The 17,290-nt window shown below is 33.8% G+C and overlaps 1 protein-coding gene across 1 annotated transcript in view; it reads left to right on the plus strand.

Annotated features, from left to right (window-relative positions):
- The window catches only part of COL4A5 (collagen type IV alpha 5 chain), a 343,032-nt gene that overhangs the window by 194,190 nt on the left and 131,552 nt on the right, over positions 1-17,290 (plus strand). The window contains exons 5-13 of the mRNA XM_036271049.1: positions 1,934-1,978; positions 2,808-2,870; positions 4,593-4,646; positions 5,130-5,156; positions 7,968-8,048; positions 10,095-10,157; positions 16,551-16,586; positions 16,677-16,718; positions 16,878-16,970. Of these exons, the coding sequence (XP_036126942.1) occupies positions 1,934-1,978; positions 2,808-2,870; positions 4,593-4,646; positions 5,130-5,156; positions 7,968-8,048; positions 10,095-10,157; positions 16,551-16,586; positions 16,677-16,718; positions 16,878-16,970 (504 nt within the window). The remainder of the gene's footprint in view (positions 1-1,933; positions 1,979-2,807; positions 2,871-4,592; positions 4,647-5,129; positions 5,157-7,967; positions 8,049-10,094; positions 10,158-16,550; positions 16,587-16,676; positions 16,719-16,877; positions 16,971-17,290) is intronic.

A 17,290-nucleotide genomic window follows, 5' to 3' on the forward strand; every position in this document is an offset into this window, starting at 1 on the left:
AAACCCTATTGATCTTTGCTACCTTTCTTGCTTTCTAATACATGACCATTCAGGCTTATTTTTTACATTTTCTCTCCAGATCTGTAGTTGGCCCCATCTCTGATTCCAGGTTCTTTTAAATGAAAAACGTGATTTATATACTACAGTCTGAATATTAGGGGTTTTCATTGCTACTGGATTTGTCATTGTTTTGATGTCTGTTCAGTGGAAAGAGTTAGGAAATAAGTATTTTTTTTTTTTTTGTATCCTCACCCGAGGATACTTTTCCATTTTTTGTACAGATAGAGTGGGAGGGAGAGAGAGGAAGGGAGAGAGAGAAACATCGACGTGAAGGGGCACATCGAGTGGCTGCCACCCGCACGACCAACCAGGGCTGGGGACAAACTGCAACCGAAGTACGTGCCCTTAGCGGGAACCGAACCCGGGTCTCTCCGGACCACAGGCTGACGCTCTAACCGCTGAGCCAAACTGGCCAGGGCAGAAATAAGTATTTTTAAGGAGAAAAGTATTATATATTTATATTATTCCAACTGAAATTTAATATAAAAAGTTTTTTGTATACTTATGCTGTATCCCTGTCAGCTGTCTCTCAAGGTGAAACTCTTGATTCCAAATGACATTATATCCTACAATGTTCCTAAATTTCAAAATAGCAATTTATAAATTAACAAAATAATTTCAATTTTAATAGTAATAGTAGAATTCTTAAATGCCATTATTTCTTTGCTTTTTTTTTCCCTTTGAACTGACTAGTTTCACAAAGGAATTATAGTCACATTATTATGTTTTAAAGGTACTTGAAGTAATTCTTTTCTCTTGATTGTTACGCCAGCAACTTGATATATATTAAGTTTATTGGTTCCAGTTTGTTTGTAATTTTTAACTTCTTTTTACCTCTTTTTCATTTTTGTTTTTAATTATTTAAATTGTTCTATAAGATAAGGTATAGTCAAAGATGTTCCTTATCAATCCTTGCCATCCCCTAATTTTGTTTCTCCCTTCCCCCTAGATATAATCATTTTTATTATTTTTGTTTATATTTGTATCGTTTAGTATCACAACCATTCTTATACAATGGTATCAGATTATATATACCACTTACACTTTGTTTCTTTTACTTAACATTATATCCTGGAGACCACTACATATTTCAATGTACAAAAATGTTCCTTATTAACAGTTACATGGTTTTACATTATGTAGATTTACCATAATTTATTTAGGCATGTCCCTATTGTTTCTAATCTTTAGCTATAACTATGGTTATGTGATCGTTTCTAAACATAAGCTATAATAATGCTGCAATGAATAACCTTGAATGTCATATTTTATTTCATAATTTCTAGTGTACCTTTGGAGTAAATCCTTAGAAATGAGTTGCTTCAAAGGATAAATACATGAGTGATTTTCTAGATACTTCCAAATTTCTCTCCATGGCATTGGAATCCCATTAGCAGTGTATGAGAGTACCTTTTTCCCATACCCTCAACTACAGAGACTATTTTCAAACTTGTAGTTTTGCTAATCTTGACAGGGAAATTGAAAATTCTTTGGGGTGATCACATTGATCATCTCTGGGGCAGATATATTTGCCACTTACCCATCCCCTGCTGAATTCAGTATTCATCACAAAACTGGGAGAACCAGGTTTATCTTTTAGGAAAGACATTTTATCCATTAATTTGCCTGCTGTTTGTAAGTACAATGAAGACAATACTCCCTCTAATATGTGTTTCTTCTATAGTTTTCTATAGAGAATTTTAATATGTATAGGAGTTTTTTTCTATGATGTTTAAAAGAACAGTGAGTGCTAATAATAAATGAGACACATTTTACCCACTGCATTTCTAAATGTAATTTTCATCATTCCCTTATGTAGGATATTATTGTTACTAATTGCTATTTGGTTCAAAGAATTTATTTTTTCTTATAGGGTCCTCCTGGGCTTCCTGGATTTCCAGGGACACCAGGTCTTCCAGTAAGTAGGTTTTAGATTCTTATTTTTAAGTTTCTTAAAAATAATTCTAAGATTTCTTTCTCTTTTATGACTGAGTAGTATTGCATTGTATAAATGTACCACGGCTTTTTATAGCTACTCGTCTGCTGAGGGGTACTTGCGCTGCTTCCAAATCTTGGCTATTGTGAATAACACTGCAATGAACATAGAAGTGCATATATTTTTTCAAATCAATGCTCTGGGTTTCTTTGGATATTTTCCCAGAAGTGGATTTGCTGGGTCATAAGGCAGTTTCATTTTTAGTTTTTTGAAAAAAAACTATACTATTTTCCACAGTGGATGCACAAATTTGCGTTCCTGCCAACAATGCATGAGGGTTCCCTTTTCTCTACATTCTCACCAACTAAGCAAGTCAGAGAAAGACAAATACCATATGATTTCACTTATATGTGGAATCTAATGAACAAAATAAATAAACAAAATATAAACATATTCAGAGATACAGAGAACACACTGACAGCTGTCAGAGGGCAGGGGTAGCTGGGTGAAAAAGGTAAAGGGATTAAGCAAAAAACAAAACAAAACAAAAAACCTCATACACAAGGACAGCAGTATGGTGATTACTAGAGGGAAGGTGTGGGGGGAGGTAGAAGAGGATAAAGGGTTGATAAATGGTGATGGAAGGAGACTGGATTTTGGGTGGTAAACACACAATGCAATATATAGATAGTGTATTATAGAATTGTACACTTGAAACCTATATTATTAACCAGTGTAACCCCAATAAATTCAATAAAATATTTGAAAGTAATCTAAGAAATATTATATATGTATTATATCCTTTTCAAAGGGAATGCCAGGTCATGATGGGGCCCCAGGACCTCAAGGTATCCCTGGATGCAATGGAACCAAGGTGAGATCTTAAGTTTAGGCAATTTGCTTGATAATAATAGATTTGAAAATCTAAATAAATCAATATGAAGAATGTTGAAGAAGAGATATAGTAACTTCATGTCTGGGACATACATAGTATGTTCTGAGTTAATGTTTTCAATATTTTGAAACATCATTAATGCTCTAACTATGTGTAAGTAGCTGGGATACTCTTGCATTGGGTTGAAGATTACTTACCAAATCCTCTTCTTACTTTAGTGTCAAGGAGGGTGAGAGTTAAAAAGGAATTAGGATATATGTGTTTCAAATATTATATCAGTTGTTAAAAGTAATACTTATTAATAAATGCCATTCATTAGCTTTGCTTTTTAAAAAACAAGGTACAAATTAAGTTTTCAAATAGTTCATATTTTAAAATGATTTTTGCCTTGCTTAGTAACTTCTTTAAGAAAAATATCTTAAAAATCTATGTTTAATACAGCACATCAGTTTTTACTCTAAACTATCAGTTTGAAACGTGAAACTCATTTCTATCAGTGAAAATGATGATCTTAACAATTTAAAAATAAAAATAAAACATTACACATGATAAACATTTTTTTCATGACCCATTTTTTTGTTTTCAGTCATGTCTTGACCAACAAACAAAAACACTGGCCAAAGTTCTAAATTTGAAGACAAAATCTTACCTATAATGAGTATAATTTGCTTTATGATTAAAGAAATAGTTTATTTTCTTTTTGTAAAGCAGCACCTTAGCAGATTTCATAATTAGTTTATGTTTGAGGCCTCCAATTATATGAGCAACACAATTTTGAAAAGTGATTTATTATGCATACTTTGAAATAAAATGGTTTTGTATATTTCTTATCATGTAACTAATAGAATAAACCCAGACATTGAACCAAAGTAGATGTGTTCTTTTGTTTTCTGTCTTCTAAACTTAATGTTAATGACACTGCCTTTCTCTCAGGGTCTGCCTTTTCCATGTGCAAAAAGTGGTGGAGATAAGGGTATTGGACAATAATTAAAGGCACACAGATGTAATAATTTTACTCTTTTAAGCCTGTGATAACGATGTTCTAAGATTACTGTGGCATACAGGTATTTTAAAGGAGGGTGCTTTGGGGTTCTTCTACCGCAATTTTAACTATTGTTTTCTAAACCAAATGTTCATATTAGTACTTTACAATAGTGAGTGAGAAAAAAAAAAAAGGGTGCCTAGAAAACATGACCTGCAGTTGCTAGAACTATTGCTATCATTGTCCTCTTGGCATTATAAATGGCCTTCTTACTTATCATATTTTCTCTTAGCAAAAACAATTTAAAACAGTTTGCAATAAAAGAAAAATGCAATAAGGCAGTTAAAATAAGAATCTATAGAATACATGGGCAGGAAATTGGGGCAAATCAAATCATTAACTATTAAACATGATTATGGCCACAGATCTGTAATGTGATTGTCTCAAAAATGGATTTTTCATAAGAAAATGACTGAGGTAGAGAATTTTTTTTTTCTTTAGTTTTGTTTGGGATTGATGAGTAGGGATAAAAGTATCTTAGAATTTTGACATGAAATGGATAGTTGATTTTGAAGTAATTGCAATGTGAAGGCTAATGAATTTTTGGCAATCTGGTATGTTTCAAAATGGCTTTTACAGAAATATTTTCAATAAATGATTGTTTGTGTAGTTGTACTTTCTTTCTTGTTCCTCCATGCTCTTTTTTTTTTAACTCGTAGGGAGAACGTGGATTTCCAGGCAGTCCCGGTTTTCCTGGTTTACAGGGACCTCCAGTAAGTTATAAAATTTGGGATTATAATGAACACAGGAATTGATAGAAGAAGCAGAAGTGTAGAAAGTGAGCTCAGTGCATTCATGTGGACCAATATAATAAATTTTAAAGTAATAATCTAGAAAAGGGTTCCTTTTTTTAAAATAACAAAAAGCTTGTGGTATAGTTCTGTGCTGGGTAAAAGCAAGGATTTTGTTATTTAATACAAGGGGGGGCAAAAGTTGGTTCACAGTTGTAAGTACATGACACACAGAGTTCATTCTTTTATTATTTATTAATTATTATATTATTTTCCATAAGAACAACTGTAAACCTATTTTGCCTACTCTATATAAATGTCATTTCTAAATATCCTAAGATACATTGTACTCAGAATGACCCTACAGTAGTTTAGTCAATTTTTACTCTGTTGAGAAAGCATTGCATCTTTTTGCTTGCCTCACGCTCATGTACATAAAAGAATATATTTTCTTTTTAATAATAGGGGCCTCCTGGGATTCCAGGTATTAAGGTAAGCATCTCATGCTGGAAGGTACACATTTTGAATAAAATATTTGGAAAGCCAAATATTCAATCAGATAAGGTCTATGACTTCTGTCTTAAAATGGATGCTTCTAGAAGCTGTGCATTTGCACACTTACAAGCTTTCCTTAAGTAGTGTTCTTTGTTCCAGTGGCTTTAAGTACTTTTCACATGCTGATACACTTGTAAATATGTATATCAAACTCAAATTTCTTTTCTGATACCTTCAGTCCTCATTACATTTTGATACAGTTGACTACCTGCTCTCTCTAGAAACATTTTCCCCCTGTATTCTGTGACTCTACCCTTCCCTGATTCTTATTCTGCATCTTTGTTCATTCTGCGGTCTTGTATGCAAGCTCATACTATTCTATCCAGCAAGTATTAGGGCACAGTCTGACTCTCTCTTTTCTTATATGCCTAGTAATATTATTAATGCTCATGGTATTGATGACTATTTAGTTACTGAATACCTACATTTATATCACTTTAACAGACTTTTCTTCTGACTTAGATACCTCCCTGACATCTCTACTCAAATATTTCCCAGGCATTCAAATTAACATCCTCAAAGTTAACACAGACCCCCAAATAAACCTGTTTTTCCCTCTGGTTTCTCCATCTCTAAAATTTGCATTGCTATGTATTATGTATAGTATTACATTAGCCCCAAACCTCAGAGTTAGTGTTACATTTTTTACTCCTTTACATACCTCTAACTCCTCATTCAACTATACCACTAAATACTATGAATTTTGCCTATAAAATATATTTTAAGTTCACTTGATTTTCTCTATCTCAACTGCCACCAGACTAACCATAATATCTCATCTGGACTATTGTAATAGCTCTTAACTGGTTTCTCTCATTTTATTTTATTTTATTTTTTTGCTATACCCTTTGAGCTTCAAAACAGATTTAATCTCTACAAAACAGCTAAGAATGATCTTCTACAATGTAAATCAAGTTTATCTTCCTGTTTGTAAACCTTCAAGAGCTTCCCACTGAATCTAACAGAGATGATCTAACATTCTTTTCCATGGCCTGTAAGACCTGCTTGTTCTGGTCCTTGCCTATATTTTCAGTTTTATCTTTAAACCATTTTTCCCTTGGCTCACTGATAACACCACTCTTCATTAAGTTATTAGAATGTTCCAAATTCTTCCCTTTTGGGGTCCTTTGTACATTCTATTTATACAACCTAATACTTTTCCCTCATCTTCATTTGGATGACTCCTTATTATTCTTTATATTTCAGCCTGAATGTTACCTTCACAGACTGCCCTTCTGTGACTACCCACACTAAATTAATTTTCTTCACTATTTCTTTAGTTGAAATATATTTCACATGTAACTTTATGTAAATTTAAGGTGTACAACATGTTAAGTTGATATATTTATATATAATAATTGTCATTATAACAATAATTAGCACCTCTATCATGTCACATAATTATTTTTTTTCCAATCCTCACCCCAGAATATGTTCTCACTGATTTTAGAGAGAGAAGAAGGGGGAGGAGAGAGAGAGAAACATTCACATGCGAAAGTAACATTGATCAATTACCTCCCATATGTGCCCTGACCAAGGATCGAACACGCAACCTAGGTATGTGCCCTGATGGGGAATCAAACCCACGACCTTTTATTTTTTTTTATTTATTTTTTATCCTTACCCGAGGACATTTTTTTCCATTTTTTGTTCAGATAGAGTGGGAGGGAGAAAGAGAGAGAAAGAAACATCGACATGAAAGGGACACGTCGAGTGGTTGCCACCCACACAACCCAACCAGGGCCGGGGACAAACTGCAGCTGAGGTATATGCCCTTAGCGGGAACCGAACCTGAGTCTCTAAGGACCGCAGACCAACTCTCTAACTGCTGAGCCAAACTGGACAGGGTGACCTTTTAGTGTATGGGGCGACCCTCCAACCAACTGAGCCACCTGGCTAGGGCAGTTATCATTTATTTTTATTTATTTTTTTAAGTTGATATTTATTTTATTTATTTATTTTAATTAATTTATTTATTTTTGTTACAGATGTTTCTCCTTTTTCCCCCATTGATTCCCCCCTCCTCTCCCCTCCCCACCCTATCCCCAGCTTTGTTTTGTCCACGTCCATTGTTCATGCATACATGCATATAAGTATTTTAATCCTCCACTATTTCTTTATCATGTACCATGTTGTTTTTCTTTGCCCTTAACAGTACATTTTAAAAATTTTTCTGTATTGATTTTTAGATAGAGGAAGGGAGAGGGGGAGAGAGAAAAACATCGATGAGAGAGAACATTGGCTGCCTCCTGCATGCCCCCACTGGGGATTTGGCCCACAACCTGGGCAGGTTCTTTGACTGAGAATTGAACCGATGACCTCTTGGTGCATGGGTCAACACTCAACCACTGAACCACACTGCCATTTGATCATTATATTTGTTTTCATGTTATGGTTTTTATTCCCCCAGTGTATTGTTAGCACCATAAAAACAGAAGTCTTGTTTATCTTTTTTACTACTGAGTACTTTAGGCCTAACACATTTGTTGGCAAATGTTAATAGTCAATAAATTGTTTATAATGAATGAGTAACTGAAAGTACCACAGGCTCTTTTAAATTGACTTTACTTCAGTGTACTATGGCTACTGTCTCACTTCCCATTAAAAGGCAAATTTATTCATGTTAATTATTAAGTTTGCCTAATTTTCCAAGACATTTATGTGAATCCTCTGATCATTTTTTATGCTCTTGCCAGTTTTCATGTATAATAACTGTTACTTATAACTTTCATTGATGGTTTCTTTCAGGGAGAACCAGGTAGTGTAATTATGTCATCACTGCCAGGACCAAAGGGTGATCAAGGATATCCAGGTCCTCCTGGAGTACAAGTAAGCATCTGTGATTTGCTTCTTTGCAATAGTGATGTAATCAAATTGCAGCATCACTTTAAAAAAAAATTAGCCTTTAGTTATAGATGTTATCATCTGAAGTTTGATAGACATCTCATGTACTTTCTACATGAAGATAAAAGAAATCTGGACCAGGGAGAATTTTAAGAAACATTGCTTTGTTCTTTTACTTTACTATATATAATTTCCATGGAAATACTTGTTTTGGTGTTTGGCGGCAGAAATATGCTTCTATATTCTTATTCTTGTCTGTGGGAATCAATAGGGTAGCAGCAGCAGTCTTTCTAAATTGTAAATGGTCTGATTAAAAATAAAAATCATAGATCTTTCATTAAGATGGAAGTAACACTATCACTTATCAGTTATACATAGTATATGAACGTATTTTAGGCTGAAGGAATACAATTTATGCACCAACTATAATCTTAAGAAAAACGTTATGTTAGCCTACAGATAACATGAATGCATAGAGACAACAGTAACTAGAGAATTTTAAGATTAGGAAGTCAGCTTCTTGGGGTTTATATTCTATGCAGATTAACCACTTTACCAAAAATAAAAATTAATACTTTCTAGTATTTGATCACTGAAATAAAATATCAAGGATTTTTAAAAACTGCTTCTCATATCATACTTATCACCCATTCATATACTTAAGTACTCTCAATCTTATTATATTTTATGCATTTTTATTATGTAATATTTGAAAATGGAGCAGAATGAATGCAAAATACAGGTATGCTGTGAAACATAACCATCAAATGAACACCTGTGAACCCAACACAACGTGTAAGAACTAGAATATTACAAATAATTCTGAATCAGCCTGTGCTTTCTGCTTTCTTTCAAGACATAACTATCATCCCATTATCCATTGCTTCTTAAAACTAGTTTTACTATATATACATATATCTATAAACAATAGAATATTTAGTTTTTCTTTTAAAATAATATAATGTTTATATTGTTTTCTACAAATTTCTCTATTTCGTATGTTAAGATACATCTATATGATTGTATTTTACTCTAGTTCATTCAGTTTCACTTCCAGAAAACATTTCATATACTACAATTGAATATACTACAATGTGTTTCTCCAGTCTCCTGTTGTTGAATATTTGGGTTGTGTCAGGATTTTTTTTTTAAATTAAAAAACAATCCAGGACTTATATCTAGATATAAAATTGCTATATTTTAAGGTAGTAAAATTTTCAAGGGTTTAAGATGCTAAGTTGTGTTCCATGACAATTGCATTATTGTTTTATTTTTTATCCCAGTTATTCTCACTTCCTTTATCATCTTTAATCTTATTTTATACATATCTATCAACAATTGAATCTAAAAATAAAAATAAACAAATAAGCAGAATAGAAACAGACTCATGGATACAGAGAAAATGTTGATGGTTGCCAGATGGGACGGGGGTTGGAGAGATGGGTGAAAAGGGTGAAGGGATTGAGAAGTACAAATTGGTAGTTACAGAACAATCATGGAGATGTAAAGTATGACATAGGGAATATAGACAATGATCTAATAACTACATATGGTGTCAGATGGATATGAGATTTATAAGGATGATCACTTAGTAAGTTATATAATGTCTAATCACTGGGGTGTACACCTGAAACTAATATAACAGTGTATGTCAACTGTAATTGAAAAATAAAATAAAAATGATTTAAAAATAAAAATTATAAAAGCCACCTAGAAACCTTTCACTTCTCATCTTTATCACTTTACTTTCTAAAGCTTCCTTATGAGGGTTTATCCCACATTTGTTATCTACCACTGTAGAACATATGCTTTCTAAAAGCTGCATCCATTCTGTCTAGTTGAATATTATAGTTATTAAAGTCATGTAATCTTATGCATTTTAAATGTCTGATTATTATATTGCAGAATGATAGAATTGTAGAACAGAATTCTGTCAACTACTTAAATTTAAATTTTATCCATTTAGTTCTTTGTACAATACAATGAGAGTTTTATTTTTCTCTCATTCTTTCTTTACTTCCTTTATAACAGGGCCCAGCTGGTCCCATTGGTATACCAGGGCCAATTGGTCCTCCAGGACCACCAGGTTTGATGGTAAGCTTACTTGTGTAATTTCATGTCTCCCTCTTTGATTTTGATTTCCTTCTCAAATACCAATGCTACATATATCACTTTAAAGTGTAATGTATTTTCAGTGTTCACAATCTATAATATTCTTATTTACATGAAATTTTACATGAATAATAAATGCTAAGTAATAGCTCCATTTTATAGATAGTGAAAATGGTGACAAAATGACAGATTTAAAATAAAGTATTTTATTTTTTACCTCTTGATGTGTCAGTGTTGAAGTCGATTCTGGCAATTTAATGAAATATTTTTCGGCAGTTCTCTAGTTGATAAAACATGTTTCTTCAAACTGAAGTTTTCCATTTAAGAAAAAAAAAAACAGGTATTCACAAAAAATGTCAGCTCTCATTACTTAGGGGCCTGACAAAATAGTAGGACTAGTGAGCTTAGTGAATTACTCTGCAATGGGATTAGGATTTGTATACCCTGGGAAAGAAGCAAAAACTTCTAAAGACTGAATGTACAACCAGACTCTTAATTTAATACCTCTGCGGTCACTCATATCTTTTACTCTGATAAATTCTAAATAGTTTTACCCTGAAACTCAGATTTAATTCAAGACATGTTTTGGACTTGGAGCTTTGCTGTCACACTCTTAAAAAGGCAACAAAATTGTACCTCAGTAAAAGTAATTTCTCATGTGCCACTCTATCTCTCATCTACCATATATTTCAGTGACTGTTTCCATTCTACTTTTATAGATGTACATTTTCACTTTGACAATTGGTTTTCTATTCTTAAATGAAGGAAACAACTTTTGTTAAATATTAGAAGAAATCTATCAGGAAAGGTTCTGATTACTGCTCTCCTGGAAATCTTCAGAAGAGGATTGGAAAATTCCTTTATTTAGTTTGTTTTAGTTGTAGACATGCTGCAATGCATGAGACTGTGGACCGTGATACTTTTTCTTAACTCTGTTGTTACAACATTGGTATACACTAGTTCTCTTGTTACACTGTAAATTTCCCTAACTTTTGTGGCCACATAACTGATTCATTCAGCACTTCTAAATGTCCTTTCAATGAATCCTGATTTAACAGGTAAAGAAGCCAAGACTTAGAAACACCACCAAAGTAAAATATGTAACTAAATAGATCCTTTCATATGAAGAGGTGAAACACTTGGGTGGACAAATACCTAATTAATGTTTAAAATTTGAAACATTCTCAAATCCACAAAGTCAGGTCACGTAAAAATAAAACTGGACTAAAAATTAAACATTTTTTAATTGGATTTAATTAATTAATTTATTTTTGTTACACATGTTTCTCCTTTCCCGCTCCCCACTGATTCGCCCCTCCTCTCCCTCCCCGCCCTGTCCCCAGCTTTGTTGTCCATGTCCATTGTTCATGCACACATGCATATAAGTTCTGTGGTTTATCTCTCCCCCACCTCTCTTCTAGAGATTGTCAGTCTGTACCCCACTTTCACGTCTCTGAGACTACCCCATTCCTCAGACTGTTATGTTTATTATATTCCACAAATAAGTGAGATCATATGATACTTGTCTGTCTCTGTTTTGCTTGTTTTCCTTAGGATAATACTTTCCAGGTCCCTCCATGTCATCTCAAAGAACAAGAAACCTTTCTTTTTTACAGCTGCATGGTACTCCACTGTGTATATGTACCACAGCTTTTTTATCCATTCGTCTACTGATGGACAATTGGGCTGTTTCCAGATCTTAGCTTTTGTAAATAGTGCTGCTAAAACATGGGGGTACATATATTCTTTCTGATTGGTGTTTCAGGCTTCTTAGGGTATATTCCTAGAAGTGGGGTCACTGGGTCAAATGGAAGTTCACTTTTTAATTTTTTGAGGTAACACCATATTGTTTTCCATAGTGGCTGCACCAGTCTGCATTCCCACCAGCAGTGTACTAGAGTCCCCTTTTCTCCACACCCTCACCAATACTTGTTGTTTGATGATTTGTTAATGGCGGCCATCCTGACAGGTGTGAAGTGATGCCTCATTTTGTTTTAATTTGCATATCTCTGATGATTAGTGATGTTGAACATTTCATCATAAGTCTCTTAGCCATTTGTATGTCCTGTTTGGACAGGTGTCTATTTAGTTCCTCTGCCCATTCTTTAATTAGGTTCTTTGTCTTCCTTTTGTTGAGTTGTATGAGCACTGTATATACTGGAAAATAGGCCTTTATCTGATATATATCATTGGCAATTATGCTCTCCCATACAGTGGGTAGCCTTTCCATTTTGATGATTCTGTCTTTTGCTGCGCAGAAGCTTTTGAGTTTGATGTAGTCCCGTGTGTTCATTTTCTCTTTTGTTTCTCTTACCTTACGTGATATATCAGTGAAAATTCTGCTGCGTATGATGTCTGAAATTTTGTTGCCTACAGTTTCTTCCAGGATTTTTATGGATTCATGAGTCACATTTAAATCCTTTATCCATTTTGCGTTTATTCTTGTGCGTGGTGTAAGTTGATGGTCTAGTTTCATTTTTTTTGCATGTAGCTGTCCAATTTTTCCAACACCATTTACTAAAGAGGCTGTCTTTACTCTATTATATACTCTTGCCTTCTTTGTGAAATATTAATTGAGCATAATGTCTTGGGTCCTTTTCTGGGTTCTCTGTTCTGTGCAACTGGTCTGTGTGCCTGTTCTTGTGCCAGTATCAGGCTGTTTTGATTACAGTCACTTTGTAGTACAACCTGGTATCTGGTATTGTGATCCCACCTACTTTGTCCTTCTTTTTCAAGATTGCTGTGGCTATTTGGGGTCTTTTTTGGTTCCATATGAACTTTGGAAGTATTTGTTCTAGTTCTGTGAAATGTCATTGGCATTTTGATGGAGATTGCATTGAATCTATAGGTTGCTTAGGGTAATATGGACATTTTAATGATGTTAATTCTTCCAATCCATGAACAAGGTATGTGCTTCCACTTTTTTATATCTTCCTCTATTTCTTTTTTCAATTGCCTGTAGTTTTCTGCAAATAGGTCCTTTACTTCTTTGGTTAAGTTTATTCCTAGGTATCTTAATTTTTATGCCACGATGGTAAATGGAATTGTTTTTCTAGTTTCTCTTTCTGTGAGTTCATCATTGGTGTATAAGAATGCCATTGATTTCTTGTCGTTAATTTTCTATCCTGCTACTGTGCCAAATTCATTTATTAAGTCCAGTAGATATTTGATGGTGCCTTTGGGGTTTTCTACGTATAGTATCATGTCATCTGCGAAAAATGACAGTTTGACTTGCTCTGTTCCAATTTGGATCCTTTTAATTTTTTTCTTCCTGTTTGATTGCTGTGTCTAAGACTTCCAGTACTATGTTAAATAAGACTGGCGAAAATAGGCATCCCTGTCTTGTTCCTGTCCTTAAGGGAAATGCTTTTAGTTTTTGCCCATTGATTATGATATTGGCTGTAGGTCTTTCATATATGGCCTTTATTATGTTGAGATATGATCCCTTTATTCCCAGATTGCTGAGTGTTATTATCAGAAATGGGTGCTGGATTTTGTCGAATGCTTTTTCAGCATCTATTGATATGATCATGTTGTTTTTATTCTTCACTTTGTTTATGTGGTGTATCACAGTTATTGATTTGTGAATCTTGTAGCTTTGCATCCCTGGGATGAATCCCACTTGGTCATGGTGAATAACATTTTTGATGTGTTGCTGGATCCGATTTGCTAGTATTTTGATCAGGATTTTGGCATCTATGTTCATCAGGGATATTGGCCTGTAGTTTTCTTTCTTTTTAGTGTTTTTTTTTTTTTCTGTTTTTTGGAATTAGAATTATGCTGGTCTCATAAAACGAATGTGGAAATCTTTCTTTTTTTTGGAATTTTTTGAAATAGTTTGAGGAGAATGGGTGTTAGTTCTCTTTTGCGTGTTCAGTAAAACTCCCCTATGAAGCCATCTGGGCCTGGGCTTTTGTTTGCTGGGAGAGTCTTGATTACGTCTTCAATTTCCTTAGTTTTTATTGGTCTGTTCAAGTTTTCTCTCTCTTCCTGTTTGAGTTTTGGGAGACTATGTGTTTCTAGAAATTTGTCCATTTTGCTTAGATTGTCGAATTTGTTGCCATATAGTTGTTCATAGTGGTTGTTAACTATCTTTTGTATTTCTGTGGTGTCAGTTGTTACTTCTCTTTCATTTCTGATTTTGTGTATTTGGGTTCTCTTTCTTTGTTTCTTGGTGAGTCTAGCTAAGGGTCCATCAATCTTTTTTATCTTTTCGAAAAACCAGCTCTTTGTTTCACTGATCCTTTGAATTTTTTTTTTGGACTCTATGTCTTTAATTTCTGCTCTGATCTTTACTATTTCCTTCATTCTACTTGCTCTGGTGTTTTCTTTTTGTTTGCTTTCTAGTTCTTTAAGTTGTGAGGTTATATAGTCAATTAGAAATTTTTCTTGTTTCTTGAGGTGGGCCTGTAAATGTATGAACTTCCCTCTCAAAACTGCTTTAACTGCATCCCATAGATTTTGTGTTGTTGTGTGCTCATTTCCATTGGTTTCCAAGAAGTTTTTTTATTTATTTGCATGTTTTTAGTCTTTATTTTTATTTTTCTTATTCAAAAATAAAATATGTTATTTTTAAATCGTCCATCCTCAATTTTTTGTATGTAAATATTTTAATTAATTAATTAATTAATTAATTTTATTAATTAATTTTTGTTACAGATGTTTCTCCTTTTTCCCCCACTGATTCCCCTTCCTCCTCCCTCCCTGCCCTTTCCCCAGTTTGTTGTCCATGTCCAATGTTCATGCATACATGCATATAAGTTCTGTGGTTTATCTCTCCCCCACCACCTCCCTCTTTAGGGGATTGTCAGTCTGTACCCCACTTCCGTGTCTCTGGGACTACCCCATTCCTCAGACTGTTATGTTCATTATATTCCACAAATTAGTGTGATCATATGAAACTAGGAATATACCCTAAGAAGCCTGAAACACCAACCAGAAAGAATATATGTACCCCCATGTTTATAGCAGCACTATTTACAATAGCTAAGATCTGGAAACAGCCCAAGTGTCCATCAGTAGACGAATGGATAAAAAAGCTGTGGTACATATACACAATGGAGTACTATGCAGCTGTAAGAAAGAAAGATCTCTTATCCTTTGAGACTACGTGGGGGGACCTGGAAAGTATCATCCTAAGTGAAACAAGCCAAACAGAGAAAGACAAGTTTCATCCTCAATTTTGATTTAATGTACCATCATTATCTCAAGATATGAAGCTTCAGAATACCTTTGAATACTATTTTCACAGTTCTAGGTTAATAAAACTCTTGAAATTTTAAATTCCACTCTGTTTTCCAGTATTCTCAAGACAGTTGCTGATGTAAATTTTAATATAAAATAGTGACAAAATTGTATTGCTTTTGTATGCACCTAACTGTAAGATTACTTTGCTTTTGTCAATAAAACTATACCATATTTCATGAAACTCTAAACCAATTAAGAACTGTGATGTAGAAAAAACATTACACATGTTAAAACAAATACCAGCACATTAGGTTATATTACATTAAAGAAAGTTTTAATGGTCCCACATACATATAGTCAACAAGTAAGCATACACTCAGGGGAGCAAAATAAATCAAAGCCAGAATGAAACAAAAATGTTTTGACACAAGTGACCATATCTAGAATGCCACTGAATCTTTAATCAAATTTGGACAAATCCCCTAAAAACACTTGCTTTTTAGAATTAGAGAGTCAGTTGTCTTACATTGCCTAAATTAACCTGTAATTATGATATGGGAAATCTGATGTTTTTTAACCTTAACTTTTGTGCTTATTTTTGGCACTGGTGGGAGCCCTCCTCCCTTACCCATTCTTGCATGTCTTTCCCTGCCCACTCATGTCATGTCATGAGAAATCTTTACATTCATCAAGTTTGTTTAAATCATTTAAAATATGTGTCTTCTTTCATGGATGTTTCTATCTCTCTCTGCCTCTCCCTTCCTCTCTCTCTAAAATCAATAAAGAAAAAAAAAATTTTAATGTGTGTCTCTGGAAAACAATGAGAAACAAAACAGGAAATATTATTTTGAAGGGTTTTTCAGTCCTCATTTTTTATAAAACAAAATAATTTTTATTTCTTCAATTTTAATTTTTCTTTATTGATTTTAGAGAGAGAAGAAACGTGAGGGAGAGAGAGATAGAAACATCAATGAGAGAGAACATCAATTGGCTGCCTCCTGTATGCCCCCACTGGGGATTGGGCCCAAAACCTGGGCATGTACCCTGACTGGGAATCAAACTCGCGACCTCTTGGTGCGTGGGTCAATGCTCAGTCACTGAGCCATACCAGCCAGGTGAAATCAAATAATTTTTAAATAAACTTATTAATATAATACTTGTTTCCTTTTCTGTGTCTTCTATTTTTAGGGCCCTCCTGGTCCACCAGGACTTCCAGGACCAAAGGTATTTTCTTTTTCTTTACATTTTGTTTGGTGAGGATTTTTTTTTTTTGTTATTGTCAATGAGATTTTTAACTGAAACCTCTCTCTTCAGGGTAATATGGGCTTAAATTTCCAAGGACCCAAGGGTGAAAAGGTGAGTAAAGTAAAAAGGGGATCATTCAACCCAAAGTTTTCTCCTTTCATAGTCATTTAAACTTGTCATTTTGCCTCCTGCCACTGATTTTGCTTACATGTTATATTATTGTCTGTGTAAATTATAAAATACCACTTTCCTATTTTATCTTGTACATAGGGTGAGCAAGGTCTTCAGGGCCCTCCTGGGCCACCTGGGCAGATCAGTGAACAGAAAAAGCCAATTGATGTTGACTTTCAGAAAGGAGATAAGGTGAGTATGTAGAGAGGAAATCAATGAGCAGCATTCTATTAAAATGCATTATAAACTGGAATAAGGTTATGTGAAGGTATTTTCAAAATAACAAGTGTTTGAGATAATTAAATTTTTAAAGAGCTTTATTGATATATAATGTATGTATCATATAATTCACCCATTTAAACTGTATAGTTATATTTTTTAGTATATTTACAGGGTAATAAAATCATCATTACAATCTAATTTTAGAACATTCTCATCACCCCCCCCCCAAATAATCCTCTACCTATTGTCATTTTCCATTTCATCCCAAACACTGCAGCCATAGACAACCA

The sequence above is a fragment of the Molossus molossus genome, unplaced genomic scaffold (assembly GCF_014108415.1).
Source record: "Molossus molossus isolate mMolMol1 unplaced genomic scaffold, mMolMol1.p scaffold_m16_p_2, whole genome shotgun sequence".
Lineage (NCBI taxonomy): Eukaryota > Metazoa > Chordata > Mammalia > Chiroptera > Molossidae > Molossus > Molossus molossus.